Below are 13,248 nucleotides of genomic sequence, written 5' to 3'. Positions count from 1 at the left end.
AAAGAAAATGTGCAAAATTTTAGTAGGGCACACAAAGCAATTAAAAATTATTCCTAGTGTGGCCAACCAATAGCAAAACTGTAAAATGTGGTCTGGTCACAAGGGAATGAAATACCCCCAAGTATAGACTCCTTGATAGCTGTGGTTAACCTCAATTTATGTTAAACTGCTGATGGATGCAAACCTTTAAATGAAGCATTGGAGTACCTGGGTATAGGGTTAAGATTGTGGTGATTGAAATTAGGCTGGAATACTGTGGACACATACCACTTTATAACTGAAATACAGAACAAGTTGGATGTAAGAACTTTGTCATATAGAGATGTATTTGACAGTACTATCTTCCTGCCTCAGCCTAACATCACTACTCTAACCCTGCTCTTTCCATTATCTTACTTTCAGTCTGTGGCTTCCTACTTGTCTCTACTCTTTTCCCCGCTTCATGACACTGCCCCTGTTATATGCAGCCATGTCATACACATGAGTAGAAAAGTCACTGTCTCCTACAGAAAACTCAATGTTACTATAATCTGTTTGACTACAGCTTTTTCTACCCTTATAAAAGGAGGACATTCCTTTAAGCAGGCTACAAAGAGTGAATCCACTGTGGTACTCATAACCTTATCAAACCACCTTAAAAAAGTATTTGTTCTTCATCATAGTATCATTCATTATCAGCTGTACAGATAGATGGAGAATGTATTTGCCTCCCATTTGAGCATGGTACCATATGTATGGTGATGTTGGTAACTTTCTAAGCATACAAAACATACATGCCTTGGAAAGGGGTAATACAAAATTCCATGATTATAAATACAGTTAAGCTTTAACTAGTTATTCCATATATATGTTTCCTTTTCTAAAATAAAATATGGTTCTTTTACAGGTGATAAGAAAACTGAACTCCCAATGTCTAGTGATGGCTGTTTTCAGTTGACAAGGCATGGCAGAAGATTAACAACATTTAAAGAACAAACATCCATAAATAGGTGAGTAATAGAATGATCATCAAACAATGTATTTAGACATTAGCTCTTATGTGTTAATGTTAGTAAACTGCAATTGCTATGCAGCTAATAACTCCAATTTCTTTAAAAACAGATATGCTAGGAAATTTTTATTAAATATTTATACAGAGAATGGATAAACCTAATTGGCGCACATGTAGGTGCAGCCCGCACTAACACCCCAAGTAGGTCTTGCAAAACTAACCAATAACATAACACAATTAAAAAATAAGGGTAGAGCTGGCGATCATAATAAATAGGCACAGGTATTAGTGAATATAACTGAATAAACAAACACAGTCCAAAAAGCATGAATGAACTATAAATACAGGGCCTGAACATATCGTACGCAAAATCATTGCCCAGCATGCCCAGAACCAAGACATACACCCTGTCCGCTCTTTCTTCTAACGCACAGGACACTTCAGCCTATGATTTCGGGGAGTGAACGAGGTGGGGAAGGGGCGTTTTGTGGTAGTTTATGTACAGTTAGCGGTGGGCCAAACTCTAGCAGCCACGTCAGTATCAAGCTCTGAGCATCTCAAACTTATTTGTTTTTCTGACGTATGTTGTGCTCCAGCTAAAGGGCTAGTCTAAGTCCTGATCAGTAGTGATGAGAGTCTCGCATGGTACATGCTAACATGTGTTTGCAATCAGGAGCAACTGTAAAAATTTATTTTCATTACCCAATTCCATGGAAGCCCCTACAATGGGTTAATACCCTGATCAGCTTAATGTAGACAGGAAGAATTTGCCCCACCTGGACCCTATATAAGGCGGCAGCTCCTCCTCCTCCTCAGTGTCTTTTCTTCCAGTCTCAGCGTGTGTATGACAGGGTAGTGCACAGTAGCATTTTTTGTTTTGGTTTGTTATTTTATTCTAGAGGGTTTACCTGAGGTTTTTGGGCTTTCCTCATCAGGCTGGCTGTGTGTGCAGTTCAGCGGGGCTGTGCAGGACCATTCCGTTCCCTTCAGCGTGGGCTGCTTGGAGTCTGAAGGTGCTGCCTATGGGCATGCACACAGGTGTAGAGGATGCGCGCGTATAGCACAGTATGCCGGACAGCGCTGACTTCTGTTTACCAGAGCACCTGTCAGGAGGAAGACAGGTGGAAATCGTTACCCTGCTATGGACACAATCTGATGATGTCAGGGCAGGCACCTTTCTTATGCAACTGATGCCCATTATATGAGGCTAATTGTTGGCTATAGGTGGATGTATGCTGCAGTGCAGGACCTAGCAGCTATCTGGATACAGTGCACTATGGACCAGCAGCCTGCCCCAAAAAAGCTGAAGGACACCACAAAGTAAGCCCTTAGAAGTGGGTGTTTGGCTACTTTAGAATAGCTTACTTAGTACCTTTTTGTTCTATTGTTTACAGTGCCTCTGTGGAGCTTGTGCAGGGAAAAAGAAAATGTAAAGTTAAGAATTGAGTTTGTGCAGCTTGTGATGGCCAATTCCGCAGCGCTGTACAGAGAACTCATTCACATCAGTCCCTGCCCCATTGGAGCTTACAGTCTAAATTCCCTAACATACACAGACAGACAGACAGATAGACAGGGTCAATTTTGATAGCAGCCAATTAACCTACTAGTATGTTTTTGGAGTGTGGGAGGAAACCGGAGAACCCGGAGGAAAATCACGCAAACACGGGGAGAACATACAAGCTCCACACAGATAAGGCCATGGTCGGGAATTGAACTCATGACCCCAGCGCTGTTAGGCAGAAGTGCTAACCACTGAGCCACCGTGCTGCCATCCTGTGAAATATTCAGTTCCCTTCAGGAGTGGGATTCCGAGTCAGATAGTGAGGCTGAGATTAAAGAGGATCCCAAAATGTTTAATTTGGATACCGTAAATGTTATACTCAAGCATATTAACAAATCTCTAGGCAATAAGGAACCTAAAGTCCATACAAACCACAGGATGCACGGTTTTCAGAACACCAAGTGAAATCTAGAGTGTTCCATACCCATAAGGTGATAAAAGACTTGATCTCTAAGGAGTGACAAGCCTTAGATAAAAGTCATTCTAACATGGGAAGACTGAACCACATGTACCCTTTCCAGGATAAGGATATACTGAGATGAGGTTTGGTACCTAAGGTGGATTCAGCCATAGCCGGCTTATCCTCAAGGGCCACTCTCCCATGGGATCATGGGGGACCATTGAAAGATTCCTTGAATAGGAGGATGGAGACTTCCTTCAGGAAATTACACATCTCCTCTGGCATAACCCTAAAGTCTGGGATAGCCATGGCTTCGGTAGCTAGAGCCCTTAGGTTGTGGGCCAGCATGCTGCATACAGATATCGAAGATAGAATAAATAGATTGTACTTTCTAAAATCCTTAGAAGTTATGCAGAAAAGCATTAATTTTTTTGTGTGAAACCTCGTTGGATACGATTGTGTTCTCTTCCAAGAGCATGGCCTCGGCAGTTGTAGCAAGAGGGGCGCTTTGGCTACATCCATGGCCAATCCAAAAGCCGTCTGACATTGCTTCCATATGAAGGTAGTTTCTTGTTTGTGGAGAAACAAGATAATCTGATACAGAGGCTAGCAAGTGGTAGTGCTAATCGTCTACCACAAGACAGAAGGGGGAGACGGTTCCTCGCTTATTCTCCAAGGCAACAGTTTAAAAAAGCCTGTGTCTATAGGCCTGGGAGACAGTACTCCAGACACCAAGATAATATGGCAAGACAGTCCTTTCAGCCCTACAGGTCAAATAGGAGGAAACAAGGACAGCAAAGAACCCAATGACTATCTGTAGATCCAGTCTCCACTAACTCCAGTGGGCAGCAGGATATCACACTTTACAGAAATTTGGAATCAGACCACACAAGACACATGGGTCCTGGAGATAGTCACCAGGGGATATGCCATAGAATTTCATACCTGGCCAAAAGGAAACAGATTTGTTCAGTCAAGAAGTCTCACATCCATCTTAGAACAGCAAGCATTGGAGGAAAGCCTAAAAGGCCTGGTGGAGACAAAGGCTATTGTGGCGGTGCCGACAAATCAGGAAACCATGGGGTTCTATTCCAAGCTGTTCCGCCTCCAGAAAGCATTAGGTGCCTTCAGAATGGTACTAGACTTACAAGCTTTCAACTGCTATGTGCAAGCAAAACACTTTAGAATGGAGTCTATCAACTCAATCCTCAAGGCAGTAGAACCAGGAGAGTTTCTGACGGCGATAGACTTAAAGGATGCATATTTTCATATTCCGATCATGATGTATCACCAGCAATTCCTGAGGTTCTGTATTCAAGGACACCACTTCCAATTTACTTGCCTTCTGTTTGGTCTTTCCACATCTCCGAGAACATTTACCAAAGTCCTTTTAGTTCTCATAGCGGCACTCAGGGAGAGAGGGGTAGGTTTATGGCCGTATCTGGACGAAAGCCTGATTTCGGAAAAGTCAGAGGAAGCGGCCTTACAGGTTACATCCCAGGTAATCCAGTTCCTGCAACAGCATGGTTGGTTAATCAATGTAACAAAAAGCCATCTGATACCCTCGCAACAGCTAGTGTTTCTAGGAGTGCAAATAAATACAAGAACGGACAAGGTCTGTCTCTCTCAGGAATGGTTGGACAAAATCCAGTCGATGGCGCATCAAGTCCAGATTGAACATCAAATTTCAGCACAAACTTCTAGGAATGTTTTCCTCAACAATAGGAATCCTTCATTGGGCAAGGTAGCATATGAGAGATCTTTAATCAAGCCTCTTTACAGAATGGGATCATACAGTGGGGTCTCTAGATTCCAAAATCAACCTCTCAGGGTCGGCAAGACAGTCCCTGGATTGGAGGCAGCTCCAAGGCTTAAGATAGCAAGTGGTGTCTCTCTCGATACCAGACTGGTGTGTTCTTACCACAGACGCCAGTTCAATAAGCTGGGGTTCTCACATGCAATGTATGGTCACGCAGGGCACTTGGCAAGACGAAGAGAGACTACTCCAGGAGAACATCTTGGAGATGAAAGCGGTCTTGCATGCAGTCCAGTACTTCCAGTCCTATCTACGAGCCAAACATCTGCATGTATTCTCCGACAACAGGACTGTAGTAGCCTTTATATGCAAGCAGGGTGGTACCAAGAGCAGAGCAATGCTGGTTGAAATAACCACACTGATAGCAAGGGCATAGATAGATTTGAAATCTCTCTCAGCCCTTCACTTGGCAGACAAAGACAATGTGGTGGCGGACTATTTAAGCACATACCAAGTCCATTCAGGAGAGTGGGAGTTGCACGAAGAAGCCTTTCAGCTCATACGACACAGGTTTGGGACGCCAGAAATAGACCTGATGGCCACAGGGAACAATACCAAGGTACCCTCTTCTACTCTCGTCACAGAGACAACAGGACTTTAGGGATAGATGCCCTGCAATGTAGTGGAATTTCAAACTGGGGTAGGTGTTTCCTCCCTTTTCAGTTATCCCTCAGGTACTCAGAAAAATAAGGAAGGAAAAGGTGGAGGTCATAGCAGTCCTCCAGGCGTGGCTGCGTTGCCCTTGGTTCACTGTAGCACGGAGGATGCTGCTTGAATATCCATGGCTGGTGACGGTCAGACCAGATCTCATACATCAGGGTCCAGTTCTGCATTCAAATCCAGACTCCCTTGGTTTGATGGCGTGGATACTGAGCAGCGACTATTAAGATCCAAAGGTGTTTCAGATGAGGTAATAGACATTCTAATTCAGGCAAGGAAAAATAACTCCTCTATAATTTATTACAAAATTTGGAGAAAATTCATTTGTTGGATGGTGAACATGGCGAAGGATCCCATGTCCGCCAGTGTTCCAGATGTGTTAGAGTTACTTAAACATGGTTTTGTTAAAGGACTAGCACCATCCACATTAAAGGTGCAAATATCTGCTCTTAACATTCTTCTTGATACCAAGCTGCCATCTCAGGATCTCGTCTTCCAATTCTTTCAGGCATTGAAGAGGTTACGACCAAGAGTGAAACCATTCTTAGCTCATTGAGACCTTAATATTGTCCTGGACGCCTCAACCGCTGACCCCTTCGAACCATTGCAGGATATTTCTCTCAAATGGCTCACTCTGAAAGTGCTTATAGTGCGTTACATGCGTTATGGTGTGAAGAACCCTTCCTGAATGTTTATGAAGATAAAGTGATTTTGAGGATGAACCCGGAGTATCTACCCAAGGTTGTCTCTTCCTTTCACATCAATCAAGAATTGTTAGTACCTCTACCCTCATCCCACTAATAGTGAGGAGAGACAACTTCATACTCTAGATGTGGTGAGTGTTATATCTACTTACATTGTCAAGATGGAAAATCTTAGGAAGACAAAGCAACTATTTGTACTTCCTGAAGGTCCTCGCAAAGGACATGCCCCATCCAAACCCACATTGGCGAAGTGGATTAGAGAAGTGATTGCACAGGCCTACAGGAGGAAAGGGCATGAGGCACCTAAGATATTGAAGGCGCATTCAACTAGGGCTGTAGCGACTTCCTGGGCACATAAACCCAGGCATCGGTAACCGACATCTGTAAGGCAGCTGGATGGTCGTCGATATAAAAAATAATAATAAATTCAGCGCTTTAACCTATATATGTATCAAAATGAGTATTTCATGGGTATTGTAAAACATCAAGTTTATCAGACTAGGTCGTCAATGCAAACCTTTTCTATACATTATCTGCTTGACATTTCAGCCTCTACAGAGACACAGTTTGGAAGAAAGATTCTCCAGCAAACGGTGTAAATAAATTTTATATATATATATATATATATATATATATATATATATATATATATTTATTTATTTATTTATATTTTCTGTGCAGTCCTTTGCACATTTATCATTCACATTGTCTTTGGATGAATACACAGCCAAAATACGTGCGTTTTAAACAAAGCTTGTACGCAGTAAGAGAGCCTTGATGATTCAGGCCCATACAGTCCGTGAGTTCCATGATACAGGTAAGCAAAAACATCTAACACATTTCCCTCTCCCTTATGGAGGTATGCTCCCAAATTTGTTTTAGAAACTTCTTCAGCATTGCAATCAAGCTCCTAATTTCCTAGTTTCATTTGGTTCACCAGAATGAAAATGAGAACACACGAATTTCTGGTAAGGCCTGAGATCGCTTGATAACCTCTGCAATTTTGGATAAAGAAAAGAGACATATATGGAGTTTGTATGTACTCCCCGTGTTTGCGTGGATTTCCTCCCACACTCCAAAAACATACTAGTAGGTTAATTGGCTACTAGCAAAATTAACACTAGTATATGTGTGTTAGAGAAATTAGACTGTAAGCTCTAATGAGCCAACTACTGATGTGTAAAGCGCTGTAGAATTGGTGGCGCTATAGAAATAAATGATGATGGTGATGGTGATTAATCCCATGCAGCCCTTTAAAAGTAACGTAAACTGAATTAACAGATGAGTGCTACAACTATATAAAGCTGACCGATATGACTCTTCTCTTAAATAACAGAAACTTCACAAGCACAGGGATTACCCCCTTGCAGTTGTACTCACACTTTTCACAGGTGTTCAAACCTCAATCGAATATCATTCCTTAGTCTCTGATCTCCAAAAGGTTAAGTCCACAGGAGGCTTCTATACGTTAAATGTATCATACGACTCCCCTTATTGTATTGTTAATGCATGTAATAAAGTCAAATAGAAAATCTCTAGTGTAATATCGTTTTAATAATTGAAAAGTGTGAAATTCAACAAAGTAACACGATTAATGTATGCAGTAATAAAAATAATAAAAAAATTAACTGCTAGGTCCGTGGAGCCCGTACCCTATAGAAAAGGGTGAAGCGATTTTAGGTAGTAAAGAGCGTGATCCAGGACACGCTATCCACCAACCGACTCAAAAATCCACGGACCAGCAGTAAAGATAAAAATGATACTGCCCTACCTTCCACCAACGCGTTTCGACTAATGAGTCTTGTCATGGTGATTGATCGCTTTGACTCATTATGGAATGGAATTTTCTACCACGCCTGATTAAACTCTCCCACAGTCTTCAAATCTTTAAACGCTGTCTGCAATCTCTTTGTTAAAGCTAACCCTTCTCCAACCTATACTGCCAACATAAATCCACCCTCAAAACTGCCCCAATCTTCACTCTGAGCTGCACTCCCTCCTATTGTTTCAGCTGTATCCTCTTCCGATTAGATTGTAAGCATTCTCATGAACAAGGCCCACCCTACTCTTTGTTTTCATGCCTGAATTTATCTTTACCTCATATGACCATTTTGTATATCTCCTGTTTTCCCCACTGTCAAGCGAAGCAGAGCTTTGTGGTGCTTTACATATTAACAATGATAAAAACAATAATAATAATAATAATGACAGTGAGAGGGCATGAGGACTGTGATAGGTACTTGTGCAGATCAAATGCTCTTATCCCCATCACATGCAGGATGGTACAAAAGCTGTCACATTGAAAATTTGACAGTCTTACGATTACTTCTCATGAGCACATGAAAAAAACTTTTTATTTGCAGATAGAACGAGGCTCTGAGGTCACTTGCTAAAAAGTAATGCCCCCGTAAGAACAGCAATGTCAATATTAGTAATTGAGTAATACAAGAGTGATTTTGCACCCTTAAATTCAGAAATTATAAGGAAGAGCGATCACTAAGAAATGAAAACAAAGCATGTTCCGTGCATGTTACTCGGATGCTAATTGCACACTCAGGGCCTGAGTCATTAAGGAGAGCAAAGCCTAAAAAAGAAGTAATTTTGCACCTGGGTGAAACCATGTTGCATTGGAGGGAGAGGTAAAAATTAAAATATGGGCACCGATTTATAGTTGGTATAGGGCAAGTCCTAGTTAAAATTTAAATTTCAGTGTAAAAATAAATCTATCAAGTATTTGTATGCTACATGAAAAGGCAGCCAGTATTTAACGTATTTGCAAAATAATAAACTAATTTGCACCCCTTGTATTGTAACATGGTTTGGCCAGGAGCAAACTTCTGTTTTTTGCTTTGCTCTGCTTAATGACTCAGGCCCTTAGTGTTTTATTCTAGCAATGAAAGCTATCGGTTAAATGCTTTAATTTTTAAGCATAAAGCAAACATGATTTTGGGGTTATCAGGGCCGGACTGGGACTAAAAATCGGCTCTGGCATTTAAAGTACACAGGCCCACCTTAGTTCCAGCAGGAAAAAAAATGTGCGTCGAAAAGGGCGTGACCACATTGTGTTGTGGGTGTGGTCAACATGGGGCATTGATACATACATTATAATAAAACATTACATTTATCACACCCTCCCAGCCACATCACGCCATCCCCCCAGGCACATTATGACACCCCCAGCCCACTGTACATATTTATGCTTCTGGTGATGCATCCATCAGGGTGGGAACTTCCTGTAGAGTGAGCAGGGAAGCTCTTAGTCTCACAAGATTACCAAATCTTGTGATACTTGGAGCTCCTCGGCTTGCTCTGAAGGCTGTGCCCTATCCAGGAACTGGGAGCAGCTATCCGCTCCCTCCTGCTAACCAGAGCTGGATTAACGCTCGGGGGACCCTATTATGTAACATGGTTATCATTTTAGACAAATGTTAGACAAATACACAGGCAATACTGTGTGCAATACTGTTAGTTGCACACAGCTCTGCCTTCACAAGCAGTACAGTGTGAAGCGGGACATATCTCCCAACTGTCCTTGTAGTCAGACCACATCTCACTAAACTAGACATTCACCAAAATTTCGGACAGTTGACAGCCAGTCCTGCACTCTCCTACCTGTTCTTGTCACTATCATCACCTGTGGCTGCTGGTGTCTTTAGTTGCTGCTTGTCTGGATCCTGGAATTTTGGAAGCCCTATTTGGAAATAAAATGGGTACATGTAATTTAGAAAACTCCAACCAGCACTGGGGGTAAATGTATGAAGCTCCGGGTTCTTCAACACCCGTGAGTTTGGCGTCTTCAGCGCTTAAATTTAAAGTGGCGCTGCCTTGTAAAAGGAAGTTTCCCTTTACAAAGCAGCGCCGCTTTAAATTTAATCGCCGAAGACGTTGAACACGCCGGAGTTGAAGAATCCGGACATTAATACATTAACCCCCTGGTGTTTAATCAATACAACCCATGTTTTCCCTCCCTCCAAACAATCCCAGCAATAAATTAAATAGCATTTACGTTTAAAAACATATACCTATTTCCCGCTACCATAACTGCCTTTAAATAATTCATATTCACATTTAATAAATAGACGTTATTTTTTTCCCAAACAGCCCCACTTTCAATTAATGGCCCCCAAACCACCCCAGCATTAAATTAAAGGTCCTATCACCCCATCTTAAATTGCTAGGCCCCAATACTAAATTAAAGTGACTCACATCACCCCCAAAATAAAATAGCACCAATTAAATAATTAGCCCCCACCTAATCTCCAGCATTAAATTAATAGCCTACCTCCCACATTATATTAACACTCTCCCCCTTCCCTCATGCCTGAGTACGTGCCCCCAATTGATATTAAGCCACCATAGAGCCCACAAATCATATTATGCCATACACTTGTGCCCCAAATCATATAATGGCACAAAAGTGCCCCCAAATCATATCATGTCATACAGTAGTGCCCTCAAATCATATTATGCCACAATAGTGACCCAAATCATATTATGCCATACAGTAGTCCCAAATCATATTATGCCACAATAGTGCCCCCAAATCATATTATGCCACAGAGTGAACATATTAACACCACTAAATTATATTTGTACAAACTGTGATTTTATATAAATATTCATTAGGAATAATTATGGACTATACAGCATCCTTTCTCCCCCCCCCCGTGTGACATCCTTTCTCTCCCCCCCACCTGTGTGGAATCCTTTCTCATCCCCCCCCCCTCCCCGCGTGGCATCCTTTCCCTTCTCCCCCCCACCCCCTTCCCTGTGTGGCATCCTATCTCTCCTTCCCCCCTGTGGGGCATCCTCTCTCTTCTCCCCCCCGTTTTCTGTGTACTTACCTTCTCATCTTATTTTCTCTTCTTGTTTCTATCTCCTGTCATCTTCTGTCTTCTTCTGTCAGCTCCTTAGACAGCATGCAGGACTCTGCGCGTGGCACATGTGATCTGGTGGCTAGTTCTTGGGGAGGAGCCAGCCACCAGGAAGCCTGTCACTGACTGCCCGGGACCGGCCCATATGACCATCGGCCCTTCTGGCATTTGCCAGATGGCCAGTCCGGCCCTGGTTATGGTAAATTCTAAATATACGTATATCATTACTTATATATTTGGTGCATGGGAATCTGCCATCAGAGCAGTGGCGGATCCGGGGGGGGGGGGGGGGGGGGGGGGGGGGGCGATCAGGGCGATCGCCCCCCCTAGCAGGGGCTTGCTGCCGGCGGCTGCACAATATGTGCAGGTCCGCTCGACAGTGACAATGTGCTGCCCGGCTCCTCTGATTGTGTTTAGAGCAGCCGGGCAGCACATTGTCACTGCCGAGCGGACCTGCACATATTGTGCAGCCGCCGGCAGCCTTGAAGTCAAAAAGGGGGCAGGGCCTAGATCGCCCCGGGTAGGATACTTTTCTAGATCCGCCCCTGCATCAGAGGCCTTGGCCAAAAGTTTCCAGCACAGTTAGCAAGGTCATTTTAAAACTGATTTTAGTTTTGCTTTTTGTTCTGTTACACCAGCGTTAATATAGTTTATATAATAAAAATAAATTTCCTTTTTATTAGTTTCACTCGTATCTTTATTCCATGTGGTAGGAATGGCCGTGAATGTGCTGACCTTGCCAGAGGCTTGTACCCAGCTATGTTGTAGTCCTAACAATGCCTCTAATTTAAGCCGGCCATACATAAAAACATTTTTTCTTTTTAAGGAACATTTCTATACAATTGCGTCAAGGTATGTTACAATATAATCTATTTAAATCCTTATTAGTCAGATCATAAATAAAAAAGGAATGGTTGCTTTACACACATTACAGTTTTGATGTGACAGAGGAGAAGGACATATTCAGTGCATGCACAATGTAAAAAAAGTTGTAGTCTCATGGAACTTTATACAATTACAATACACACTCTTTATTCAACCTCAAACCATTGCTATCAGATGAAAATTTTCATTTAAACTGATAGAATTATTGACCGTCTACATTTAATAGTATTGCATAGATTGTCACCCACAGACATTGATTCTTTAACATTTCTATGGAAAACTCAGATTAAACAACTGGATTGTAACATTTGTGACCAACTTTAGTGTAATGGATTATGACCAGATCAATGTCTAACTTGAACACTGGGGTTAGTTCAACTCTCTAGTGTACACATCCACAAATGTCAGAGAACAATTCAATATACAGTGCTTTGTATGTTCATGAAGATATGCAATGTTTTAAATCACTGTTTATACACAGTTGGTTTCCATGGCACATTTTATGAGAACAGTATGACTCCTATTATATGTAATCTAGTTTTCATGTATTTTGATTGTTTTTTGTCAGATCAACCGTGCATACTCTTCAAAGCTGTGCTGGAGAAAGTGAATCAGATGAAGAAGAGACCTTACAGGACAGGCTTAATGTATTATCACTTCAATAGAGATCCGCTTTACAGGAAGAATGACACACTGTCCATTTTAAATATTAGATAATTGGTTATAAACTTTGCTGAACGTGTTTCTTAGTAGCTTATCTTTTATCTCAAGTGTGTGTTGTTGTATACACATTATTATAGTATTATATATATTTTATTTTGAAATATGTTTTCATAGCAATAGAATTCACTTCAGTTGATAATTAGATTTATGTTTTTTTACATGAATTTCCTATATAAATTAGAAATGTTACAATTATATTGTATGTCAGATATATGATAGTGTGTTTATTCTGTTTCATTAAAACAAGTAGAAGCTGTCTCTAAATCAATTTCTAATATTTATCACTAGATATACAAGAATGATGCCTTTGGTACTTGCTATACTATTTGTTGAAGGATGCTTTTCAAAAGGTCCAACACATCAAGAAGTACAATGTATGTACAATGAGCCTCATTTATGAAGTGCACCAGATGCACACGGCAAATTGCTGTGGTTTTGCACCTAGTTGGTCGGTCAAGTGCGCGCCTACTTTACACTAACTGGAGACTCTTCCACAAACTAGAATTGTGCTTAGGTTTGTGAGGATACGGAAATCTCTTAAGAGGTGCACTGTACCAAAGTGTAGGCAACAAAGTCTAACCTCCGACCACTTCTGATACACCCTTTTTATTAAATAAACGTTTGATTTAATCCT

The 13,248-nt window shown here is 41.6% G+C and overlaps 1 protein-coding gene across 3 annotated transcripts in view; it reads left to right on the top strand.

Moving 5' to 3' along the window:
- The window catches only part of ZBBX (zinc finger B-box domain containing), a 144,274-nt gene extending 131,540 nt beyond the window's left edge, over positions 1-12,734 (top strand). For all 3 annotated transcript variants that reach the window (XM_075202080.1, XM_075202082.1, XM_075202081.1), the window contains exons 19-20: positions 887-989; positions 12,460-12,734. In XM_075202080.1, the coding sequence (XP_075058181.1) occupies positions 887-989; positions 12,460-12,556 (200 nt within the window). In that variant the 3' untranslated portion in view covers positions 12,557-12,734. The remainder of the gene's footprint in view (positions 1-886; positions 990-12,459) is intronic.
- The last annotated feature ends 514 nt before the right edge of the window (positions 12,735-13,248 follow it).

The sequence above is a fragment of the Mixophyes fleayi genome, chromosome 3 (genome assembly GCF_038048845.1).
Source record: "Mixophyes fleayi isolate aMixFle1 chromosome 3, aMixFle1.hap1, whole genome shotgun sequence".
Taxonomy (NCBI): domain Eukaryota; kingdom Metazoa; phylum Chordata; class Amphibia; order Anura; family Limnodynastidae; genus Mixophyes; species Mixophyes fleayi.
This window is presented reverse-complemented; position numbering and strand designations above follow the sequence as displayed.